Below are 26,156 nucleotides of genomic sequence, written 5' to 3'. Positions count from 1 at the left end.
AATCAATATTCTGTCAAAATGGTGCACCGAATGCGGACTAAATGCGAATCCAGCAAAGACAGATCTTGTTCTCTTGAATAGGAAACAACAATCTCCTCCACTGCAAACAATAACTTTAAAAGGGGAATCATTACTTCTATCTGATTCAAGTTGGGTTGGAAATTGAACATCGAAAACAGATGTAAAAAAGCTTTCATAGCTCTTTATACTTGTAAGAAAACTATAGGCAAAACCTGGGGTTTTTCACCTCGGATCATTTATTGGATATATACCTCGATCATCAAACCAATACTCTTCTACGGTGTGGTTGTATGGTGGACAGCGCTCGATAAACGGTGTAGAGTAGCCACAATTGATCGAGTCCAAAGAACAGCCTGCCTCCTGATAACAGGATGCTTAAGTACAACACCTACTAAGGCTCTAAATACGTTGCTTCACTTGTTCCCTATCGATCTGGCTGGCAAAGCAATTGCAACGAAAGCAGCGACACGCATGAATGCTATATCGAAATGGAATAAGTATCTTGGCCATTCGGCCATACTGAACAGGAACACTGTTATCTCTTCCGACATAGACTATCATGCAAGTCTTCCATCACCACCCTTGCTTTTCTCCTGTTCACTCTCAACTAGGGAAGAATGGAAGACAAATCTTACCGAAATCGATGGCCCTCTGATTACATATACAGATGGTTCAAAACAAGACGGTAAAGTGGGATTTGGAATCTTTTCGAATTCCCCTCACATCAATCTATCATTTAGATTACCCGATTATCAGACAAATCTGGCCACCCTACAATCTGAAACAGACAAAAACCGTTAGAAGTCTTTCGAAACACGAACTAAGGCATATACTATCTCTTATCACCGGCCACTGCCTTTTGGGCACTCACGCACGTCGGCTCGGGGTTCCTCAAAACGACCTGTGCAGATACTGCGAGGACGAAGATGAGGAAGTATCGAGCAGGCATTTGCTGTGCAGTTGTCTCGGTCTAGCCAGAAGTCGACTCCCTCTTCTAGGCTCTCCAACAATTGACAATCTTTCAGTACTCTCGAACCTGAAAATCGAATCTCTCATCAAATTCTCGAAACGAATTAATATCTTTGACCAAAATCTACAATAAAAATCTCGGTTAGGTGGGGAAATTATATAACATAATGAGCTCTAGGGCAACACAACGGACCCAACTTGCGGTCTATGTGGCACTCCGATGCGGGGTCACCCTTAAACCAACCAACCAAGGAGAAAGTAGAAGAGCTGAACCAAGTACAACTGAAAATTCACTTACTTGCGTGTTCGCTGACTCCAAAAAAAGTTTTATTAGGGGGTTTATTATATACATACATATGTACATATATGAAAATAAGTATTACTTAAAGAAATTTTTGCACTTAATATTAGAAGGATAAGATAAAATAAAATATTGGTATTATGTAAATCTTATAAATGGGATCGAATTTATTTTTGAGTACAACAAATATTATTCTTTTAAATGGACTTAACTTGCCATATTGTGTGCATTTAGATGTGCGCGGGTAAATCAAATTCTCATGCCGCGTCTAAAAGGGGGCATCTACCTCACCGCCCCCTCCCTCGAAGTAATACTCATTATGTTTGAAAATTGTTGAAAATCCTGTCACGCCACCGAAAACCATTGCATTTTCGAAACGAATTTTGATTTCAATCAAAATATATGAATGTATGTTAATGTGCGAAGCATGTAATTAAGTTTTCATATATATTTCGACACATTCCCCTATTTATGCATTTGTCGAATTTCTGCACAATGTTCATTTTCGGACTTAGACTTTCGCATAAGGGGTATGCGAAAGGAGAGCAGTGCACTCGAAAGTGTTCGAATTTATCCAAGTGCAAAACCTTTTTGCTTTTCGAAAACCAGTATAACGCAGATGGCGCTGAAGCACATTTACCTCTTTCAGTTTGCGTTCTCATTAGAACAGCTTTACGTTATCTGCAGCTTTTTGCAGAGAACGTTTTCGCGTTATCTGCCTCTAGCTTCATATGTTTTTTAATTAAAATCAGTTCAATCAGCTGGCAAATAAGCGGTTCGCCGGTGTAGTGTTGCTGTCAGCTGATATTTTCTCGCTAGAAAGCTAGAAAGTGAATTGTATAAAATCGACTTTACATAAAAGAATAATAAACTACCTCAACCGAAGTAGAACTATTGACATTATAGTGCATTGTAGTGTACAAATGTGTTCGCAGTAATAAGCATGTAAATCGTACATATATATGGGACATTGTGACAAGTGACTTTAAGCGGTCTTATCGGAAACTGGACTTCCTGCTACATTTGCTGGTCCTCAAAGGCTCAAGATGGATATTTCCGATTTTATTATAGGCGGTTCGGCCTCCGTTGGTGCAACTTTCTTCACAAATCCAATTGAGGTTAATTTAGTTGCCAATTCTATTGTTGTTTGTTTGTTGTTATAACATGTTATGACATACATACAGTAAATATGAACAATGTAATGCGTTAAAAAATAAACTATATTGTGTATTTCATCAGTGCATGAATAAATTATGAAATAGAGTAATTATCATAGCTTATCCTTGTCGGACATAGGTGATAAAGATTCGTATTCAACTTCAAGGCGAACTGGCGGCACGTGGCACCTACGTGGAACCCTATAAAGGAGTGATACGCGCATTCATTGTTGTGGGGCGTAATGAAGGGTTAACCGGTTTGCAGAAGGGGTTAGTGCCGGCGCTGTATTTCCAATTCATAATAAATTCGTTTAGGTAAGCTGTGTCATGTATGAGAAAACATTTAAATAAGCAGATAAATAAAACTTTTTTTAATTATATTTTCAGGTTAGGACTTTATAATACGGCTATGGAGAAGAAATGGATGCACAAAAAGAATGGTGATGTTTCCTTTTCCCTGGGCCTATTCTGGGGTGCATTGGGTGGCTGTGTGGGCACATATTTTTCTAGTCCATTTTTTCTGGTAAATTGCATCACAGGAAGTTATCAATAAGCAACAACTTTTTTCATAATCAATGCATTCATTAATACAAATTTTCGCCCCGCTTATTTGACATGTTTGTATGTGTACATATGTATGTATATAAATATGTATGTAGTAATAACAAAGCAAGCCACTCAAAAGTTGATAAGAATTTAAGCTTCACCACAACCAACTATTGAGAAAATATCCCCATTTAACATATTTGCATGCAACTGTTTCATGATTTTTATTTTGTTTGTCATTACCTTTGGGGTATTATCGATCTAAATAATTATGAGTTATTACAGATAAAAACACAATTACAATCCCAGGCCGCTAAAGCCATAGCAGTTGGCTATCAGCATGAGCATACTGGCACTTTTCAAGCGCTACGGCAAATCTACGCACAAAGCGGCATTACTGGCTTATGGCGCGGTTCCATGGCTGCTGTGCCACGCGCCGCATTGGGTTCAGGAGCACAAATTGCTACTTTCGGCAAGACGAAAACTATGTTGCGCGACAACGGTTGGGTAACACAACCGACACTGAATTCATTTTGTGCCGGTGGCATTGCTGGATCTATTATGTCATTGACTATAACACCACCAGATGTGATAACGACGCGGCTGTACAATCAGGGTGTTGATGCGAGCGGAAAGGGTGTATTCTACAACGGCTGGTTGGACTGTGTGGTAAAGATTGTGCGCAGCGAGGGGCTACGTGGCTTATACAAAGGATTTTGGCCCAATTATTTGCGCATTGCGCCACACTCTACCCTTGTGCTGCTATTCTTCGATGAATTGCTATCCATTAGAAACAAATATTTTAATTTTAAACTGCTTTAGAATTTGTGATAAAAAGCATGCATATGCTGATATGAATGCTGATAGATTTTTGATAATATGTAAGTGTTAGATGCGTAATGGAACTCACACATAACTTATACATGTATTTGGAAGAAAGTACGCAAACGTGTTAGCTCAATATGCACAATGCTTTATATATAAATTGATATGCATGCATGTACTAATTTTAATTGACTTAACTTTGATAGTAATCTGAAAGATAAAAGTTGTTATATATTTAATTGTTTAAATAATGCAAAGCGTGCCTTGTAGTTATAAAAAAAATCCACAAATATCAAAACTTCCATCTTGAAAATAATAAAAATATTGAACTCCGAGCTCAAATAAAATAAAATTGTAATTAATGCGATTATGAAATGTAAGCAAATAATTAGAGAATATTTAAATGGTGATAACATAAAATGATAAAAAATTCACAAAAATGCTGGTCGAGGTCGTGTCTGAGACATTTAGTGATTATTTACTAACTACAACTATTGGTAATACACAATTTAATATATGCATATGTATGTATGGCTGTATAAACTTGCAATACATAAATTTTTACTTGGCGAAATATAAACACTGACGGAAGGGAAAGGAAATAAGTGAAATTCACCAGCTTTAGGTTAGGTTAACTTAACTTAAAGAAGGGGCCTTAGGATTAGGGGATGATGACCATGCACTTACGACGACGCCGCCGCATCAAGCTACTGATGAACTTCAGATGTATGATATTTAAGCCCGCTATATCCGCAAGTGTAGCGAAAAAGTGAGAGCCCAGATGTCTAAATCTTTGCCAGTCGAGAGCAGGGCTGCTGAGAAGAAGCTGCTGAGATCATTCCATCTCGTCCTCCACGCAGCTTCTGCAGAACGGACTTGAGGCAATTCCAAGTCTCATCGCATGGACACCTAACGGGCAATGCTCGGTAAGGACACCCACCAAGTTCGAGAGCTGCGACTTTGTTAACTTTAGGAGTTCCCTCGAGCGCCCCAGATCTACCCGTTCCCAGAAGGATCTCGCGACTTTGCTCGTTTGCGCACTACCCCAGCGCTCGCCGAGTTGACGCGAGATCCATCTTTCTAGGAGCAGACCACAGGTTCTCAAGGGAACCGCAATGCTCTCATTCTGCGACGAAACCGTCTCCAAAGTTCCCTGTCTAGCCAGCTCATCAGCCCAGCAGCTTCCTTCAATGCCGCTGTAACCGGGAAGTATCGAAGTATTCGGATGCAATAGAGAGAGAGGCCAGACATTCCCCGACCAATCCCGAATGCAAAAACAACGAGCCCAAGGGCCTAATTGCCGCTCGGCTGGCGGAGTAAACACTTGCACCCTTAACGGTACGTGCATGTGTCGTGTATTTAAATACGTACTCATTTTGTAGCTTTGTAAATGAGCACTCTTCTCAGTTTTGCTGCTCACTGTAAACGTGAAACACAAAAACGATAGAATTTTGCGTTCTAATAGGATTCACGTAATGTAAGCCAATAAAAAAACTACCGATTGCATTTCTGCGCTGAAAATTACCATCTTATTATGTAAGGACATCGTCAAGACACGCACCGTAAATTGAAATTGGAGAATTTTGACCAAACACCTGCAGAATGTTACACCCACCATTTATATACCCTATGATCAGAAAGTACCGGGAATGTTTAAGTAAAACAAAACAGAGTTAAATTTCAGGCAAATTTATTTTATCTCCTTCAAAATATGACCCGTCTGAAGCAACACACATGTGCTAACGTTTAACCTAGTCCTCCATGCATCCTTGGTAGGCCGAAGAAGGGATGACCTTCAGCTCATTCGTTGCATTCTCTTTGATCTCCTCGAAGTGGCAACTTCAACTTGGGAAAAAAAAAAAAATCGCACGGGGCCATATCAGGTGAATACGGTGCTTACACGATGGTATTTCCTTGGTGTTTGACCAAATAATCCAGCACAATTTGGGCTCGGTGCGATGGCGCGTTATCATCATGCAAAATCCAAGAAATGTTTGCCCACAATTCCGGCCGTTTGCGACGTACAGCATCTCTCAAACGCTTCAAAATGGATAAATGATATTCTTTATTGACTGGCTTGCCCGATGGAAGGTACTCATGGTGCACTACGCCTTGGAAATCGAAGAAAACAGTCACCATCACCTTCCCGGTACTTTTTGATCATAGGGTAAATATGCGAGGAAGCGTGCAGTGACGTGCTATAAAATAGAATCACGCACTCGTTAGTATTTTTACTTAGTTATTTGCTTTTGCTTCCCCTAACTGCACTTTACTGATCACATACAATGTGGTTATTAACACGTTAATAATTGCGAAGTGTGCTGTATAAATGGGTTCGCCGTACAGCCAACTAACAGATCTTTTTTTGCTACACCAACGGTTAATTGTTTTTAATTAATTTAAATGTAATGTTGGGAGTATTTATATTTGAATCAAAAAGCGTCTTCGTATTCTAAGAATTAAATGTAATTTAGGTTTAAACTGCAAAGAGGCAAGTACGCAAGTACTGCAGTGCAGAATGCAGGATAATAAGAACAAAAAAACTCCATAAAGCCAAAATGGCACACTGCTGTATATACTTGTTATGGATAAGTTAACTTGCTGACATTGTTGCCTTTTTAAAAATTTACGATTATATGTACTATATGTGTATATTACATATGAATATACAAAAACACATTAGATATGTATAAAAAAATTGCCTTTATTCGCATTGCTCATACGTCTCGCTGGTCGAAACGTTAACATTAGCGTCGCCGTCACTGTAATCGCGTGTTCAAAGATCACTTAAATTTTCTCTTCGAGTTCATCGTTACCCATTTAAAATTACGTAGTTCTTTAGATGGGAGATGATATGCTATGATAATGATAAGCAGCACTTCATTTTAACAAAATACGAACTAAACAACTAAGCTTAAAGCCCTTTAGTGCTCAGTTGGCTCTTGACAAAAACGGTGAATATAAACTGATCGGCGCGGTATTTATTTGCAAATAAACTGCTTGTACAAAGCAGGTTGCCAAGCTATGGAGTTGTATAAATTCTCTATCAGTTATTGCTAAACGAATTGCTTTTCAAGGATTGAATAAACCATTAAGAAGGAAAGGAAACATATCTAAATATTAATTCAAAATGAGCGTTGTGGATTTTATGATTGGTGGTTTAGCCTCTACGGGCGCTATATTCTTTACAAATCCGCTGGAGGTAATCCATAATAGAAGCATTTCATGGTTGGTATGGAATATTTTTTAACTTTATGTGTGAAAAGAAACTTAACTGTTGTGGAAAGTATCATAAGTTTTCGCGCTGAAGTGCTAAACTAATATAATATTTTTTGCTTCTGCATTTGGCGTAAATGTTTGGAAGTACAATAGAAATTGTGTTTTAGTGCGGGAAGCTCTCTATCTCATTTTTTATGTGCACGCAAATTTATAATTTGGTTTTAAGTTGTTAAAAATGGAAAGGTGAGTATTTAATAGGTCTGTGCATGAATCCAATAATTTATAACAAACTATCAAGTTTTGATGTTCATGCATTCGAAAAACGTGCAAAGGGGAAGTGAGAAAGCAAAATGGCATTTCATTTTGAGGGTTAGATTTTACTTGGAAGAATTTGCAAGAGCAAAACAGCTGATCGCAAACTAAAAATATGTAAACACAAATTAAAATTTACGAATTGAGTTTAGAACATTGATAAGAAAATGTGAGTAAAGTGGAGATTGTAATATAAGTAAATAGGTTTTAGATAAAATCTATAAAGCTGATTTGAAATCATACTTTAAACAGGAATCGGCGAATGAAATACAGGCTCTTCAGCACAAAAGATGAGGTTGAGTGCAAACCTCTCATACATAGAATCTAGAATAGACGGAAGCAAGGAAAATATGAAGAAAGTTGTGATTGCTAATGCTAATGAAATGTTCGTCATTTAACAGCGACGATGAAACGGAACAAATTGTTGTGAACAAAATAAAACCATTTGATGCCAAGCTCGTTATTTTGCATTTTATTTGCTTAATTTTTTGAAGTGAAAACTTCTTTAGAATCGTTGGGAGTGATTTGAGAAAAAGTGAAACGAAAAAAGCGACACTCTTGGCTACGAATATTACATATACACGTAGCGACGAACTAAATAACTTTTAGGCCAGCGCCGACAGCATGGCGCGATAGCCGAGCGGCTAGCAATATGAGCTTCCGATCCAAAATCCTTGGTTCGAATCTCGAGAAAAAACATTTTTTTATACAGTTATTTTATTTTATTTTATGATATGTTTATGAGGAGCTTTTTTTCATGGCAGAAATACACTCGTTGTTTTGCCATTGCCTGCTGAGGGGTGAGCGCTATTAGAAAAATAGTTTTCCTTAATTTTGGTGTTTTCACCGAGATTCGAACTGACGTTCTCTCTGTGAATTCTGAATAGTAGTCACGCACCAACCCATTCGGCTATGGCGTTTGTTTAATTTTACTGATGCAAAAATGAGGAAAAATATATGAATAAAGTTTGCTTACTGTTTACACATTTTCCAAAGGTGACGGAGAACCAAAAAAAAAGTCGATTTTCAAACAAATACAAGTGCATATGTGTAATTGTGTTAGAGTTTCGGTCACGCCCCAGCAAAACCTGCGTGCATATGTGTTTGTAACATTCAAAAAAATGTAATTGTGTTAGAGTTTCGGTCACGCAGGTTTTGCTGAGGACGCTCATAATAGCAACCGCGTGTGTATTTTTATATTCGTAAATATTTTCATTTTTAAATATTTACCGCAATTATGCCGAAAAATAATGCAGAAAAGTGTCGTGAATATCGACAGAAAAATAAAGTATACACCAGAAGTATCGCGGATACTTAGAAAAGATTACAATAAAGTTCCAATGATTTCAAGTGGCGATTTTAACGTAAATTTTGCATTGGACACAGCGGTTCCTTTAATTGACTTTCTCAATACAACATTCAATTTAAAAATGTGTAACAATCGCACTGAATCGTCAACACGATCAAAAACAACAATTGACGCGGTATTTCAAAGATATGTTGACAACATCGAAACCAAAGCATTTGTATCATATTTTAGCTATCATAAGCCACTCGTATCATTTGTTGAAATTGAAAACATTGAGGATGAATAATAATAAAATGAAGAAAATAAAATATGAACTTTATAGCAATATTATAATGAATCTATAATTATCTTGCTCCTAATGCTGCTTTCGTCTTATTCTCTCTCAGTTTGTTTTACGGAAGGTTTCACTTCTATCGCGTCTAACCGTTAGACTGGTGTTTTTTTTTTATTAAATAAGAGTTAGCTCCACTGAAAAGATTTTTAATTTTTGTGATTTTTCCCGCCAAAAATTGAATCAGCTGTTCGTAAAACAAACAAGCAAATTGTTACTGGTTTTGCGTTCATGTAAACAACATAAACATAAAACAAAACAGAGTTAAATTTCAGGCAAATTTATTTTATCTCCTTCAAAATATGACCCGTCTGAAGCAACACACATCTGCTAGCATTTACCCAGCTCATTCGTCGCATTCTCTTTGATCTCCTCGAAGTGGCAATTTCAACTTGGGAAACAAAAAGAAGTCGCACGGGGCCATATCAGGTGAATACGGTGCTTACACGATGGTATTTTCTTGGTGTTTGGCCAAATAATCCAGCACAATTTGGGCTCGGTGCGATGTAGCGTTATCATTATGCAAAATCCAAGAATTGTTCGTCCACATATCCGGCCTCATGCGACGTACAGCATCTCTCAAACGATCCGATGGCGCTAAAAAGAGACATGTGTATCTAACAGTCCAGTACATAAGAAAAAAATATGGTTCGCTTAAATTAAACATTCCCGGTACATTTTGATCATAGGGTACTTTTTTGATATTTTTTCTTTGATATCGAATTCTCGGAAATTAAGGTACTGGATAATTTTTACATACACATACCTAATATTATCAAATATACGGCTTGTGCTGCTCTGCTGTTAAGGCAAAATATTATATTTTATTTGTAAACAACAACGAAAACAAATTCTTGATAGCAGGTGTATGTCCATTGCATAACCGTGATGGATTCATGTTGCAGAGCGTACCAACTAATCCAAGGTACTCAAAAATTCGGCAGTATAGTTAAGGATTTAATTCGCAAAATACAAATCGGTTTGTTCTCGTACGTGCATGAATGTTAGAAAGTAATTTATTAAAGAAATGCTCTCCGTGAAGATTCTGACTTTCTGTTTTTGGCCTAAATTTCGTTTGAAGCGGTAGAGACTTAACTTCAATATCTTCATTCCAATGCTATATATATAAATATAATTGGCGCTTACACCCTTTATTGGGTGTTTGGCCGAGCTCCTTCTCCTATTTCTAGCGTGCGTTTTGATATTTTCCACAAATGGAGGGACCAACAGTTTTTTTTATATCTCCTCCGAACGGCACGTAGCTTTTTATGAGGAGCTTTTTCATGGCAGAAATACACCCGGAGGTTTGCCATTGCCTGCCGAGGAGATTCGACCCTACGCACCTCCGAATGGTAGTCATGCACTAACCCATTCGGCTACAGTGGTCACCAATGCTACATAGTGGGCTAATTTTCTGCAAAAACATTATTTCTCAGGTAGCCAAATCAAATACCATAAATATGGCTCTTGCAAATATTTAGCATCCAGCGCGTTCTAGGGTGTATATGTATCGTGACAAGCCGGACCATAAATACGGTTTTTATACTTTTCGGGGTCCACAGAAAGCACAAAAACACCCACCATATTTTATATATAGTGCAATTCCTCACAAGTGGACACTCACCGCCGCAGTGTTTTAGTATTTTTGTCCTGATAAGGGAGATGCCCGCTTATTGCGGGACCATTTTTTATGTTTAAATTGATTATAGTGTCCGGTAGTTTTTATTTTTGTTTTTTATTTACTTCCATGAAATAATACACCTGTCGTGAGACAAAAGAAATGGAGATGATATTTGTATGGAAAAATTAATGAAAAAATCTGTGTGTGGTTATAAGGACTGCATTTTATTTTTAATAAATACCGTTACAATTTGGGCAATTGATATATTTGGAAACCAGGTGTCGTTTCTGAGTTATTGTTTTTTTAGCTTAGAAAGCCAAGGGTTTTTGGTCGGCCCAAATAAGATAATTAAGAAAATATGCGAGTATTATTAAAGTTTCCAAACAAATTGGAACTTTTTGCAACTAACAAGAACTTTGGTCTTGGTGCTATTCAGTACATCCTTCTATATTTTGATGACATTTACACGAAAAAGAATATAAAAAATAATCGGCAATTTATTATTATCCGTGGAATGCTTCAACATCACCTTTGATACATACATATGTATATATACATATAATATTTTCACTCTAAAGCACAATTTTTTCGGCAGGTAATTAAGACTCGCATTCAATTGCAAGGCGAATTAGCTGCGCGTGGCACGCATGCCATCCCCTATAAGGGCATAGTGCATGCCTTCATCACTGTTGTCCAAAACGATGGTTGGAGTGGACTGCAGAAAGGTTTGCTGCCTGCAATGCACTTCCAGTTCATCATGAATGCAGTTCGGTACGCAGCACTAATTAAATTCACAGCTGTGCGCAGGTATCAAATGTGTTTATACTAAAAAATATGTACTTTAATTTCAGTTTAGGAATATACAACACAGCAGTTGAGAAGCAGTGGACGCGCACAAAAAGCGGCGTGGAATCCTTTGGTTTAGGTCTCTTATGGGGAGCAGGCGGGGGCGCAGTGGGAGTCTTCCTTGCCAGCCCATTTTTCATGGTTTGTTTGCAAGCAAATTTAGTTTCGGCAAACTTTTTTATACAAATCTTATTTTATTTACTAACTCACCTCTTCTACTGACAGATAAAGACTCAGCTGCAGTCGCGAGCTCCGAAGAAAGTTGCAGTCGGCCATCAGCATCACCACACTGGCATGTGCAATGCTATAAAGCATATTTATCGGCAGGGCGGTATTGCTGGCTGCCATGCCACGTGGCATTATTGGCTCCGGCGCCCAAATTGCAACGTTTGGCAAATCAAAAGCATTGCTGCGCGAATACAATTTGATCGTACAGCCTACATTAAACTCGCTGGGCGGTGGTTTTCTTGCCGGGTGTGTTGTAGCCGTAGCTATGACACCGCCTGACGTAATAGCGACACGTCTCTACAATCAGGGGTTGGATGCGAATGGCAAAGGTTTATTTTATAGCGGCTGGTTGGATTGTTTTTTGAAAATTGCACACAATGAAGGTTTATATGGATTATATAAAGGTTTTTGGACGAGCTACTTGCGACTGGCTCCACATTCAACATTAGTGTTATTGTTTTTCGATGAGCTTTTAGTTTTAAAAAATAAGCTTTAAGATTTTACTATAATAGCCCTTTTAGTTTTGAGAATAGAATTACAACTTAGATGTTTTAAGGCATTACAAAATTATTTAAAAAAATCAGTTTAATTTTGAAATAAATTGGCACATCACAAGCTTTCAAACTCTCAACGCGAAAAGGCGAGTTTTCTTTTTGTTATAAAGGTATATGTACACATGTAAATCCAGCAAGTAAATCTAGGCAAGGTCCGGTTGAGAGAGAATGTGCAAACTTCCACCATCCGAAACCAAAAATCAGGACTGCCGGCGCTTTCCTTTACCAAAACTTTCCAACGATATTCATTCTGCAAAAAAACCAATGCTGATGACAATTCATATCAAAGGTGTTTAGTATGGCGAATGTTGTGTCTGAGGTCTCCGTGCAAAAGCTAATTGCTTCCTATCTGATTCTTATTATAGTGAATTCCTTCTGATTAACCAGGCGGAATGGGCCGGGAACTGAACCCTTTTGTCTTTATATATTCTTTTTTCTCTGCTGTGGCAAAGAACGTATAAATATTATATAGGAAGCATTAATCCCAGTCCCTTCTATTGACAAAGTTCAGGTACTTGTAAACTCAGCATTCAAGATCTTTTGAATCTAGTAATAGGCAATTTCATATCATATTTGAAAAAACTAAAAAATGTATACAAGTTTTATAAATAGTACTTACATTTCATCGACTGACCTCAAAACCAGGTGTAGTTTCCGGCCCGCTTCGCTAAAAAATATTCGTCCGGAAATTACACTACCCAAAAACCATTTGGAACTAACTAGAATTAGCTTAGAACCAATAAGTATTTGTGTGATGAAATTGTTTTGAATAGTTTTGTTAGCGGAATGACCTGGTAACTGTACTTTCTTGCGCTTGGGCGTTCTTTGTTGGCCGCACCTGCGACGTTATTCGCCCATCCGTAAACACCAGCTTTGAATGAATCGCTGGAGGACTTCGGTCAATATCTCGTGAATAATTTTAGTATTGCTGACTTCCAATACCTCAAGCGAGGCTGATTTATCCATAAAACATTTAGACCTTACATGCCCCCACAAATACAAGTTCAAAGGTGTGATATCACATGATCTTGGTGGCTAATCCACAGGTCCGGGACGAGAGATAAATTGCTCACCGAAACGATGATGCAATAAATCCATTACTTCACGGGCTTTAGCGCCGTCTTCTTGGAACCAATTTTTGTAGATATCAATTTCCGTGTGTGGCTTCAATTTTCGGCATCAAACAGTCCTTTATCATGGCGCGGTAGCGTTCGCCACTCACTGTTATTTTGGCATCAGTCTCTTCTTTGAAGAAATATAGAAATAGGGCCGCACCAAACGGTTGTTTTCAATAGATGCAATGGCTGTTCTTGAATGGCTTCGAGTTGCTCTTCAGCCGAAATACGGAAATGCTTATTGACGTAGCCATTAAGCCAAAAATGGACCTCATCGCTGAACAAAATTCGGGTCCCAACGTGCGCGACGAACACTTTTCACAGAGCGTCGATTTTCGTAATACAATTGTACGATTTGTAAACACTGTATTTATTATAGTTTGACAGTAGCCACGCGTGATCCATCAAAAAAGCCCTATTGGAAAAAGTACCTCCAATCTGATAACCCTTTACTATGTATTATTGGCACTTACACTCTTTTTGGGTGTTTGGGCGAACCTCATATACATACATATACTTAGACAAACATTGCAGAAAAAGCTACAATAACTTATGTTACTTATACGCCATGTCAATTAAACGACTAACTCCTATGAGCATATTAAAGTCAACATGCTTAAATATTTATATACTTGTATCACCTAAAATCATTCACTTACTATTCTCCGGGCTTATTGCTAAGTATTATAATGCATTATTGATTAGCGGTGCCTTAATTAAGAGATGCGTTTAATCGCATTTTGGCCAAGCCGTGAAAATAAGTTGGAGGCTACGGAAAGTTAACCAAATATACCAAATGAGAAAATGGCGTACAGTATTTTTCTTTTCTGGTTTCTTTCAAGGTCTTGAGGTAAAATTAATATAACAAAGAAAGCCTATTATCTGACATTTTTCAACAAAAAATTAATTTTGAAATTAGAGTACCCGGTAGTTTTGTTTCGAAACAATCTAAAATAAGAAATAAAACAAGACTTCGACAATAAAAGAAAATATGTTAAAAAAGATAGTAATAATTTTGAAATTTTCGTAGAACCAGAATAAGTCGACAACTCATTAAAAAAATAATAAAAATAAAAAATTGTATTTTATTGTAACAAAAGAAAGCATAGTTTACGACATCTCTTCGATACATACACTTTTTGGTTTCAACAAGTCAAAGAAGATAAATAAAAGTAACATAATTCCTAGAGGAGTTACATCTTCTCGTTTGTATTAGCAACTATATAAGTCGATATACATATACAGCCATGGACAGATAAATATCTAGCACAAATGAGAACCTTATATGTTAAGTTAAGATTTTCGTACGAACTCTGCTTTGATCAAATAAATTTGTTTGTTTAAATTTATTACCGTTATTAAGCTTACATTTATGCGAGGAATTTACCGTTTTTTTATGGAATTTTTTGCGTTCTATTTTATTTATGCGCATTGCTGTTTTGAAATGGACACAAAAATAGCACATTTTGACTTGTGCAGCGAAGAGTAAAACTTTAATATTGTTTCAGCGATTTTTGTATAATTTTTAGTTTCTTAAATAAAATTTTAAAGTAATTACTAAAGAAGATCCGTGAAGAACATTGTACGTCGGAGAAAAGAGCACTTATATACCGTATGAGTCGAAACGGAAAAAGCTATGCAGAATTAGCTGAAATGATGATGGACTCTAGGAAAATGGTTTATAATGCTCTTAATTTAGTTAAGAAAGATTTATCCCTTCTAAGCAAAAAAACGGAAAGAAAACCAAAGCCGCGAAAAACTGATGTTAATGTGGATAGAGCTATAATACGCCAGAGCAAAGCAGGACTATTGTACGTCGTCCAAAAATCAAGCGCTAAATCTTAGGTTCACAAAAAAGACGATTAAACACGGCGGCGGAAACATCATGGTTTGGGGAGCTTTTTCCTGGCATGGTGTTGGGCCGATTGTTCGCGTGGTTGGTAAAATGGTCAGATTTCAGTATCTGGATATACTCCAGAATAAAATGGAGCCAGTGTTTGAGTTTATGCCATTAAATTGGACATTTATGCAGGACAATGATCCAAAGCATACTGCAAAGACAGTGAAGCAATGGCTCAGAAGAGAAAAAAATTAATGTACTGGATTGGGCGGCCCAGAGCCCGATCTCAATCCAATAGAAAATTTGTGGAATGACGTTAAGGTCAAAATCGCTAACAAACATTTTAAAAATGTTGGTGATTTGTGGGCCGCAGATGCCACAAGCTTGTAGAAAGCATGGAGCTACGGCTTGAAGAAGTAATCAAAAACGGTGGATATAGTACAAACTACTAATCTGATAAAACCATATTATTACTTAACTATTTGAATTGTTTACTATTTTTGCTTTTATTTGGAATTTTTTAGGATGTGCCCATGAGGTTTCGTGAGTTATCAACGTTCTCGTAAATTAAATCAGAACTGAAATTCTTTTTGCCCATTTTTTTGCTTGAAAGTGGAAGTAAATACGTTTTTTTTTTTGTTGCGCTTTTTCCCAATAAAAAATAATTATTTAAAAATATATTCAACTCTTTGCTTTCAAAGTCTAAATGTGATATTTATATGACCATGGCTGTATTTAGTACAATTTAATTTTTGAATAAAAAAATGCCACTACTTCTCAATAGTAAATATTTTAAACACAATCTTAAATTTAAAAAATGAATTGAAAAAAATAATATCAACTTGTATTTGAAATCTACACTTTACATGGAACATCCGATGTCCCATATAAGAGTGCATCGAAATTCTTCAAAATAATGGCTGAACGGGGTTGTAAAAAGGTTTGGTGCCCGCAATGTACTTTCTATTTAAATTTAATGGAACACGGTAAGCAGCTCTATTCAAATACAAATACGTACATATATGTGTATATCAAACACATTCAACCTATGTAAATTATTATTTTTACTTCCAGCTTGGCTATGTACACCACATCTATTGAGAAGCTATTGAGAAGTATTGGGCACACACTGAAGACGCAAAATAGTCCATTTGCTTGCTTCTCTTATGGAAAGCAGGCGAAGGCGCAGTAGGAGCCCTTTTTTCGGATTTGTACGCCAACTAATTTTAGTTTCGTATAATTTAAAAAACACATACTTTTGAATTCTTATCAGGACATACATAAAACATAAGTATATAACTTCTTTATTCGCAAGACTCCAAAAAAGCAGTTGGCTACCAACATCAACATACTGGTATGCTTGATGTTTTAAAGCATATTTATCGACAGGGATTATGGGGCGGTTCTCTAGCTTTGATGTTACACGGTTTCACTGGTTATAGTTCACAAATCTCGAATTTTGACTATTCAAAAGCATTGCTGGGCGAAAGTAATTTAATCGTACAACTTACATTAAGCTCGCTTTGTGGTGGTTCTTTGGTTGGAAGTATAATAACAATAATCATTACAGCGGCTGATGTTATAGCAACTCGCTTCTGCAACAAAGGTTTGGATGTGAATGGATATATGCCCTCCTAAGATTTCTTTACGACACATCGGGCTGAAAATAGAATACAAATGTAAATGCATGATTGAATATGTGAATGATATCGAAAATTCATAATTATTTTTCTCTTATAATTTTTATTATTTTTTTCTTTATTTCACACCTGCCCGCAAGAGAATTATTTTAGCTTCAAGATAATTGACTCTCCAACGATTACCCATTGTTTTTGTAATTCTCACTATTCATAGTTAACAACTGTTACAACTTTCATACTCAGTCGGCAGCGATCAAGCGATAAACATACGCAGTGGGTTGCATTGTACAGACAGTAAATATAAACGATGATTAGCTGATTACGCTGATTTATATAAATGTAATTTTTTTACTCCATAGCAGCATTTTGAAAACAACTTTAAGTCGAATAATCATTGAATTCGAGTTGTCCTAAACTAAAGGGAGCATGGAAGCTTCAGACTTCTTAATAGGTGGTTGCGCTGCAATAGGTGCAATCTGTTTTACAAACCCACTTGAGGTACATACATACATACAAACTTTAAATATACTCACATAACTATGTATATCAGTAACAAATAAAAACCGTTTAATTTTGTTTCATTAAATCTTAGGTGATAAAAACACGTATACAATTATAAGGTGAGTTGGCCGCGCGTGGTACGTATGCGGAGCCTTACAAGGGAATATTTCATGCATTTACCACTGTGATACGATGTGACGGTTGGCTGGCGTTGGAAAAGGGGCTTGTACCCGCGCTGCACTACCAGTTTATATTAAATTCAGTAAGGTGAGACGACGTTTTTGTTTTAATATTAACTACTTACTGGTATGGTCAATATTTGATTTAGACTGGGCATATATAAAATGGCTATGAATAATAAATGGATGCATGATACAAACGGTGACGTTTCCTTTTTCTACGGTCTATTATGGGGCGCTACTGGAGGCGTTTCTGGTTCCTTTTGTGCAAGTCCTTTCTTTATGGTTAGCGACCTGAATACCTACACCTATGTTATGTACTAAATACTGGACCCTTTCAGGTAAAAATTCAACTACAATCTCGTGCGAACGATAATATCGCTGTTGGGTATCAACATCAGCATAGCGGCATGATAAATGCATTTCGTAACATCCTGAAACAGCAGGGTTTTTTCAGTCTGTGGCGTGGTGCTACCGGTGTGCTTCCACGTGTTGCAATCGGGTCCAGCACTCAAATAGCCACTTTCGGCAAGACAAAAGAGATCCTACGCGATTATGACATTGTTACACAGTCCACATTGAATTCGTTATGCGCTGCATTTATGGCAGGCACTGTTGTGGCTGTTGCTATTACACCGCCTGACGTTGTTTCAACACGGCTATATAATCAGGGAGTGGATACGTACGGTAAAGGTGTATTATATAAAGGCTGGTTGGATTGTATTTCTAAAATATTTCGAACGGAGGGAATACGTGGCTTGTATAAAGGGTTTTGGGCGAATTATTTAAGGCAGGCACCACACTCAACATTGCTGCTACTGTTTTTCGATATACTTATTACAGCCAGAGATAAATATCGAACGTTTACCGCAACAACAAAGAGAACATAGTACCATTTGTACACTGAAGAAATATAAGTAAATCTAAAAAAATATATTATATGCTTTATAATGTAAGAATTGTTGTTGTTGCTGTTGTTGTAACAGTTTGCTAGCCAGAGTGGTGCAGTCACCGATCGTCATCGTCTAACTCATCCATCTGTAGGCTCAGGAAACATGTTATTCGGACGTATTGGGTCCAGAGGGAGTGGGTGTTAGGTGAGTGGGTTTGAGAGGGCATGTAAATAGGCTGCTAGTGTCGTGCGAGGTACCCTCACATGCCGGATGTCAACTTGATCTATGTAAAGAATGTTACCTTGAAAACTTCCAGTGAATATAAATACATATATACATAACTTTAATTATAATGGATTATATAAAGTGCATGTATATATATGATTCATATATAGCGTACGGCTCTTGAAAGTCTTCATCAAATATCCACAACAAATCTACAAAAAAATAGCAGTAACGATAAAGATACATATGCAAATCATTCGCATTAACAAGCACTGCAACAAAGCGCCCCACCTTGACTATTTTCGATACTCCCTATTTTTTCTTTTTTTGAAGAATGCTCCATTATATATTAAATTAAATACTTATTACAGTTTATTTTCGATGTGTTTTAATGTAACAAAAATATATGTATGAAAGTTTGTGATGAATCAATAAATCATTCTAACTATGAGCTTCGTTCGTGATTATTTATCGAATACCATCTATATATGTACTTTAATAAAGAACTATCGAAGAAAATAGGGTAGGAAAAAACAGCACATACGCAACAGTTTTCTTTTAGGGAAAACATAACAGGAAACAAAATGTATAATCGCACATTAGGAACCACCTCTAGATGCATTGCTTTTAGTAACACATTCTCCTTAACAATTGTCGTCTTCTCCGCCGCCGCCGCTGCCATACTAATACGTTATCCTTTAAGGTGCGCATTGTGCGGCTTCTAAACAAGCGATGAACTTTCCTTAATACATGCTTACTGAGTCTCTCCTTGTACGCGTACAAAGCGATTCAGTATAGCTAATATGCCGGCCATAGCATTTACACGACTGTCGGTAGGCAGACGACGCAGTTGTTCAACCAAGTGTGCAGCAAATGCTGTATTATCCTCGAAATCGGTTAACTCCAATTGCAGGGATTTATGTGCACGATAAGCGGCTGTAAGCGCGTTCTTTTTTGCTTCAGTCATTTTAATGCCTTGGTGTGTGGATCTTCTCAGAAGATAAAGAAAACTTCCAATCAACTTTTTATGGGAACAAATTTTTAGCGTGTAACTGGACGCAAAGCAATTCTAGAGGAAAGCGAAAATTATTATCAAGGAAAGCACTTGCATGTTAATTTGTGTTATTTTACCGTCTTATAAATTTATCACTTTTCAATAGTTTATTTTAATTACTTTCGTTTATCTTTTAACAAATGCTGAAAACGTAAAAAATTGGCAAACTTTTTTTGCAATTTTTCAACTACGAATAGGAACGTAAACAAAAAATGACGTTTTTGATATGAAGTTTGACCACAGCTCAGCAGCGTTGCCACTAGAAATATATTTCGCTTAGATATTAGGCTTCTAAAGGTGCTGGCCTTTAGACCTGGAAAGTCTACCACGAACCAAATATTTACAATACGCCAAATCTTGGAAATAACCCACGAAAGGAGAATCGACACACACCATCTTTTCGTCGATTTCAAAGCTGCATTCGACAGTACGGAAAGGAGTTACTTGTATGCCGCGATGTCTGAATTTGGTATCCCCACAAAACTTATACGGCTATGCAAGATGACATTGCTCAACACCAGCAGCGCCATCAGAATTGGGAAGGACCTCTCCGAGCCGTTTGATACCAAACGAGGTTTCAGACAGGATGACTCCCTGTCGTGTGACTTCTTTAACGTGATATTGGAGAGCATCGTACGAGCCGCAGAACTTAATCGCTCAGGCACAATATTTTATAAGAGCGTACAATTGTTGGCGTATGCCGATGATATCGATATCATCGGCCTTAACAACCGCGCTGTTAGTTCTGCCTTCTCCAAACTGGATAAAAAGGCAAAGCGAATGGGTTTAGTGGTGAACGAGGACAAAACAAACAGTCGGCGCACTCGCGTATCGGCACCCACGTCACTGTAGACAGTTATAATTTGGAGGTTGTAAAAGACTTCGTTTATTTAGGAACCAGCATTAACACCGATAACAATGTCAGCCTTGAAATCCAACGTAGAATCTCTCTTGCCAACAAGTGCTACTTTGGGCTAAGTAGGCAACTGAGCAGTAAAGTCCTCTCTCGACGAACAAAACTAACACTCTACAAGACTCTCATCATGCCCGTCCTAACGTATGGTGCAGAAGCTTGGACGATGACAATATCCGATGAAGCGACGCTTGGAGTGTTCGAGAGAAAGATTCTGCGTAAGATTTTTGGACCTTTGCACGTTGGCAACGGCGAATATCGCAGACGATGGAACGATGAGCTGTATGAGCTTTCCGACGACATAGACATAGCGCAGCGAATAAAGATCCAGCGGCTACGTTGGCTGGGTCATGTCGTCCGAATGGATACAAACGCTTCGGCTCTGAAAGTATTCGATGCGGTACCAGCTGGTGGTAGCTGCGTTGGAAAGATCAGGTGGAGAAGGACTTGGCTTCACTTGGTGTGTCCAATTGGCGCCGGTTAGCACGAGAAAGAAACGGCTGGCGCGCTTTGTTAAACTCGGCCAAAATCGCGTATGCGGTTATAGCGCCAATTAAGAAGAAGAAGAGAAAGGTCCTGGCCTTGTCCATCTTTCCTGTCTTCTGTTGCTTTGCTTTGTTTTGAAAACATTTACGGTCAAATGGTGACTTTGAACCGGAGAACATTAACGATATGAGAAAGATAGGAAGAAATTAAGCGATGAGAGAAATTGAAATGTGAAAGACCGACAAAGCGCAGTCAAATGGAATATTGCACGTTCCAATGGCAGCCAGTTATACGTTACCGGAATTACTCGGGTTTTCCCCGACCAAGGCCGGACGCCCCAGTAAACTAGCCCTGTCTAGTGAATCGTTTATCATCATCAGAACATTGCGCTATTCGAAACTCCACTTCAAGCTGCAAAGAATAGCCGTCATTAAGACAACTTTCAAATATTACAGTAAACTTATTTTCCTTTTTGAGAATTGTCAAACCAAACGTACATCCAATATTTTTTTACTCTCTGCAATGAATGGCGCTATACGTTGTCCACAGTGTGTTAATTACTAAGTCATTTCACTTTTCGGGTAATTTCACATATCCAGCATAAGCTTAAAACCTACAACATTTTATTATTTCCAATATTTTGGAAAAGCGGTGCCTGAAATTAATATTGTATTTTCAATGTTTTTTGTTTTTTTTTTCTATTAAATATGCGCAGCATTTAGTGCAAAAAAGGGAAATAAGAAGAAACGATTAAGTCCAATATGCGGTCCAATATTATGGGTACCAGCATGCTAATGTGGTCAATGGACCTATTGATTTGAAGGATTAGTTGAACGCAGCTCTTTAACTTCTCAATTTTAAGCGCAAGAATGCATAACAAACATTTCTTGCCGTTGTGGCAACGCTTTACTATGTGCACCGAATAAACAAAAAAGAACAGCAACTAACAAAATTCGTTTCATTTATAAAAGTAATCCAATAAGTTGGTGGGATATAAGTGGTTGAAATAATAATAGGAATGAAATAAACCAAATATTTAGCTTAGTGAATTTAAGTGCAAGTTCTAACTCAAGCAAAACTTAATCTATAATCTGCGCACTTTCATCATCCGGACGACGCAAAAAAGTGTCGGCCTTGAGCGCAGTAAAGCGTTGTGGGCGCCCACAGAATGAAAACAAAACCACAAATGTTTATATACCTAAGTGCATTGCTGTTAAGCACATGCCGTTTAAGTGATGGCTATCGTAATAGTAAGTGAAAATTTGTTTATCGCACTGAGTATTAAATTAATGTTGATTTCATTATACTAGTCATGTTAAAGGATTATCTGTGCGATGATAATTTCCTTTTAACACTAAAAGCGACCTTTCGTGGGCACCCTTCCTTTACGCTTACAGAAGACCGTGATTCAGCCGCAATCATTACGCAGGTGTGGAATACTACATTACCTGGTTTTTATTCCTCCAACAAACTGAAATATGATTGTAATTTTCGAGTACAAACACTTAATCGACCGCCTCGTGGAATTTACACCGTCATAACGCGACTCAAATTTCGACGTGATCCCGTGACAAATACCTGCCTAGATTACATACAATTTGTTGGCGGTAATCGTTCGCCATCCGAAAAGATATGCACTGATATAGCAATAGATGGCCCAGTCCGATTAATGTTCGATCAACGTGCTCGGGACGTTGGCGTACATATTTACATTGATCGACGTTATTCGATAAGGGAACCATTAGAAATGCGTATGGTGATGACCGCACATTCGGAGTGCAAATACACCGGCGATTTTCTGTGTGATCCCAAAGATCAATACTCCTGTATTTCCAGACATTTTGTACGTGACAATATAACGAACTGTATGGGTCCATGTCGTGATGAGATATCCTGCTTTAACGATGCGCTTGTAACGGAGGAGATGGATACAACAAATGTGGCACTTTCTGCACTAACATCATTAATTTTTACAATGTTGGGTGTGGGGTTCTGCATATGGGTTTGTTGGAAATATTGGAATTGCATAACAGTGCAACAACATGCACATGAAGCGTCTGCGGCGGCACGTCTTAGACCTCAAAGAGTAAGTAGATAGCGGTTCTTTATAATTCGTAGTGATTCATTCATTGCTAATTAAGTGAATGTGAGCAATATTTAGTGCGAAAATGAATTTGTCTATTATTTATTGAATATATGCGCCTTTTCTTTGTAAGCATATATGTATGTATGTGTCATAAAAGTGACTTTTGCTCATTTCAAAAGACTTTAATAAATAAATTCAAAACACTTTAAATAATAAACTCATGATCATGCCACTAATTGTGATTTAATTAACAATTTTTACATTATAGGAAACTCCTGTCATTGAGCTACCAACTGCACCGGCTTTTAGTGATGCTATCACATCGGGCATAGAATACGAACAAGATAATCAACGTCAACGTCAACAACCACAAACACCAAAAGATTTACCACCTAGCTATGAATCACTATTCCCCGATAGATAAGCAGTAACCATAGCTGCCCACGAGCCAAACTACTTTTATCTACATGTTTAAGGAGTATCTTGTTTTTTTTTTTACTAAAAAACCCTATGTAGGAGAGCCAATTTTGTAAGTTAATTAACATATATAAGTAAACCATGTGCCAGCAGCATTTTACTGTGTAATATTGTGTGTATACATACGCAAAAGTATGATGTAAGTCATATTTTCTTGTACAATTCGTGGTCTAGTATTGTTGTTTTTATGTATTTATTTTCGGGTTACATATGAGGTTGTCTCCATGAAATATTAATATGTATGTAAATGTAAAAGCGTTACATCAAATGTATAGTTCAAATTGTATAACAGCTTTACCTATTTAACTATTTTGCATCACCACTTGAAATGCGCGATGTACTCAAAATACCTTACGTCGGCAAGACGTTTACTGTGTCTTCTAATGAAAAAGAATGTTGCAGAGTAATTCATCTTCCCCAAACTTTAACAAAAAAATAACTTATTCCGGACTATTCCGCTCTTGGTGATAAGCGAGAGATTTTGTTCGCGGATAATTCCGTCGAATGATGCAAAGAGATTAATCACATAATTTTCCTAATTCATATTTACAACTAGACTTTATGTGTTAAAAATTGTAACTGCCTTCGAAGACACAAACTACTCAATTATGAACAGATCTACATACAAAGATGAGAAAAAGTAACGTTAACCATTCTAATGTTCAGCGCCATTCTCCATAAGCTTATGGGGGAATGTTTTAAGCTGTCGCAAAAAAAACAAAAACAATTATAAAGTCAATATCAAACATATATATAAACTAATTTTATTCCAACTAAATATTGAGATTATAAAGCGATATTACAAAGAGATTTGCCTACATACATACATATGTATAAAACTGATTTAGGTAGCAAATGTGTTAATGCAAAAATATCTTGTTTCTGAGATTCCAATAGAGATGAGCAAGGAAAGACATTGTGTAGCATAGATACAGACACAAAACGTATGATAAGTATTTTAAATGTACATTTGTTAGCTGTACCTGTTAAAAGGTTGTTTACTGAAAAGACATCAACAATTTTAGAAATGTCATCACATAAATAACAAAAACTAGAAAAGGAGAATCTCGTAGCTGATAGAATAAGTAAATAGAATCTCAATAGAATCGCCCTTCACGCTCCTTAACATTGACTATTTGAGTTTTTATTTATGTACATTTGTATGTGAACAAAGTATACATTTTTTTATGGCTCAAGCGTTAAAAATGCATGAGCTGCGCAAAGTGAACCAAACACATCGTCGCACAAGTTGTTTGCTAATTTAACTCCAAGTTGTTTGGAAGGCGCGCCTTTTAAATGTGGCGAAGAGCTGAACCACTAATAAGTTTTAGCTAATTTTGTATTTTCGTTATTATTATTTATATATATATTTTGCCTTTTATATATTACTAATGTTTGAATGCCATTTATTGTATTAATTTTTTCTTTGAAGCTATAAACACTATCTACTATCTATACTATACGCTTGTATTATTTGTAACTTCATTTCTAAGACTATTTTCAATAAGTGTTATTTTATGTTATTTATTTTTTAGTTCTATTTTCTGTTTACTATTTTTTATGTTATTATATGCAATTTAAGCGCACAAATGAATTTAACGCTCTTATGCTTCTTACTTGTGTTTTGATAATGGTCATTATATTCTACTTTTAAACTCGAAAATGCTCCAAATGAAGTCAATAATACTCAAATTCATTAATTGTAAGATATCTAACTAATATTGCATATTATATGGTTAGTGTGAATTTACTTTGTATTTAAATAAGCTCTACGTCGATTGTAAACGAACAAAAAGTAAAAACAAAATAAAACAACAAGTAAATGTAATTAAATACGGAAAATGTGTACTGAGTTTTTTCATCATAGGCATGTATGTAAGTAACTGACTTTTTTGTATTTTTTTGGAATTAAAAATACTCTAAAAATAAAATACACTGTAACATATTTATAAAAAGCGGATAAATACTTAAGTGTAATATCAGAGTTTGGTCGAATGAAAGCCAGCTTAAAGTTCAATTGCCGGGTGGGTATAGGTATCTGGGAGGAAGAAAATACACATAATTTACCAATAGTTGTTCCACATCTTTGAAAGATTTGTGAACTTTATTTGTCATTTGTTAACTTGCATAGTGTTCGATTATTCGACATTTCTAATGGCAGAAAGTTGCGGAACAAAATAATAGTGATATGGCAGTTTAGGTTAGGTTAGGCTAAAATGGTTACGAAGAAATAAAATTGGTTTTGAACTAATATTGAATACTGTTTAGAAACGTAGGCTTCTTTGCACTTCTCTTCTTCCTAAAAGCACACACATACAGTAAGAACTTCGTAATTCTAAGTCTCGCCACACTTAATCTCTTGATTTTCCTTGGAGCTTCGTGTGAGTAGTATTATAAAGGGTCTTTCAAAAGTGGCGTCTAAATGTTAGTAGTGAATAATTCCTATATCCACTTTAACATTTGTCACGTGAACAGATGGACAATTTTATACGATGGGACAACGCGTTA

The 26,156-nt window shown here is 36.8% G+C and overlaps 2 protein-coding genes, 1 long non-coding RNA gene and 2 pseudogenes across 3 annotated transcripts; all 5 read left to right on the top strand.

Annotated features, from left to right (window-relative positions):
• Nucleotides 1–2,284: 2,284 nt before the first annotated feature.
• On the top strand, nt 2,285–4,356 carry LOC128867689 (solute carrier family 25 member 35-like). Its single transcript, XM_054109132.1, has 4 exons — nt 2,285–2,409; nt 2,588–2,763; nt 2,836–2,971; nt 3,280–4,356. The coding sequence occupies exons 1-4, from the start codon at nt 2,338–2,340 to the stop codon at nt 3,814–3,816; spliced, it is 921 nt and encodes a 306-aa protein (XP_053965107.1). The 5' UTR covers nt 2,285–2,337; the 3' UTR covers nt 3,817–4,356.
• Nucleotides 4,357–6,560: 2,204 nt separating this feature from the next.
• LOC128868230 (solute carrier family 25 member 35-like) lies at nt 6,561–12,520 on the top strand (annotated as a pseudogene).
• On the top strand, nt 7,425–7,813 carry LOC128868231 (uncharacterized). Its single transcript, XR_008455084.1, has 2 exons — nt 7,425–7,519; nt 7,603–7,813. It is a non-coding gene; the product is annotated as an uncharacterized LOC128868231 (long non-coding RNA).
• Nucleotides 12,521–17,047: 4,527 nt separating the features above from the next.
• On the top strand, nt 17,048–18,895 carry LOC128868227 (solute carrier family 25 member 35-like; annotated as a pseudogene).
• Nucleotides 18,896–21,986: 3,091 nt separating this feature from the next.
• On the top strand, nt 21,987–23,666 carry LOC128868226 (uncharacterized). The gene is made up of 3 exons (XM_054110067.1): nt 21,987–22,335; nt 22,396–23,171; nt 23,440–23,666. Exons 1-3 carry the CDS (start codon nt 22,254–22,256, stop codon nt 23,593–23,595), a joined length of 1,014 nt encoding a protein of 337 aa, XP_053966042.1. The 5' UTR covers nt 21,987–22,253; the 3' UTR covers nt 23,596–23,666.
• The last annotated feature ends 2,490 nt before the right edge of the window (nt 23,667–26,156 follow it).

Source organism: Anastrepha ludens, chromosome 6 (genome assembly GCF_028408465.1).
Source record: "Anastrepha ludens isolate Willacy chromosome 6, idAnaLude1.1, whole genome shotgun sequence".
Taxonomy (NCBI): domain Eukaryota; kingdom Metazoa; phylum Arthropoda; class Insecta; order Diptera; family Tephritidae; genus Anastrepha; species Anastrepha ludens.
Note: the sequence above shows the minus strand (reverse complement) of the source record. Positions and strands in the feature narration are given on the sequence as shown.

Coding starts and splice junctions, on each gene's coding strand:
- LOC128868226 (XM_054110067.1), top strand. CDS start 22,254: ATGAAAACAAAACCACAAATGTTTATATACCTAAGTGCATTGCTGTTA. Junction 22,336..22,395: donor AAGTGATGGCTATCGTAATA/GTAAGTGAAAAT, acceptor TCATTATACTAG/TCATGTTAAAGGATTATCTG. Junction 23,172..23,439: donor CACGTCTTAGACCTCAAAGA/GTAAGTAGATAG, acceptor TTTACATTATAG/GAAACTCCTGTCATTGAGCT.
- LOC128867689 (XM_054109132.1), top strand. CDS start 2,338: ATGGATATTTCCGATTTTATTATAGGCGGTTCGGCCTCCGTTGGTGCA. Junction 2,764..2,835: donor TTCATAATAAATTCGTTTAG/GTAAGCTGTGTC, acceptor TTATATTTTCAG/GTTAGGACTTTATAATACGG. Junction 2,972..3,279: donor TTTCTAGTCCATTTTTTCTG/GTAAATTGCATC, acceptor GAGTTATTACAG/ATAAAAACACAATTACAATC.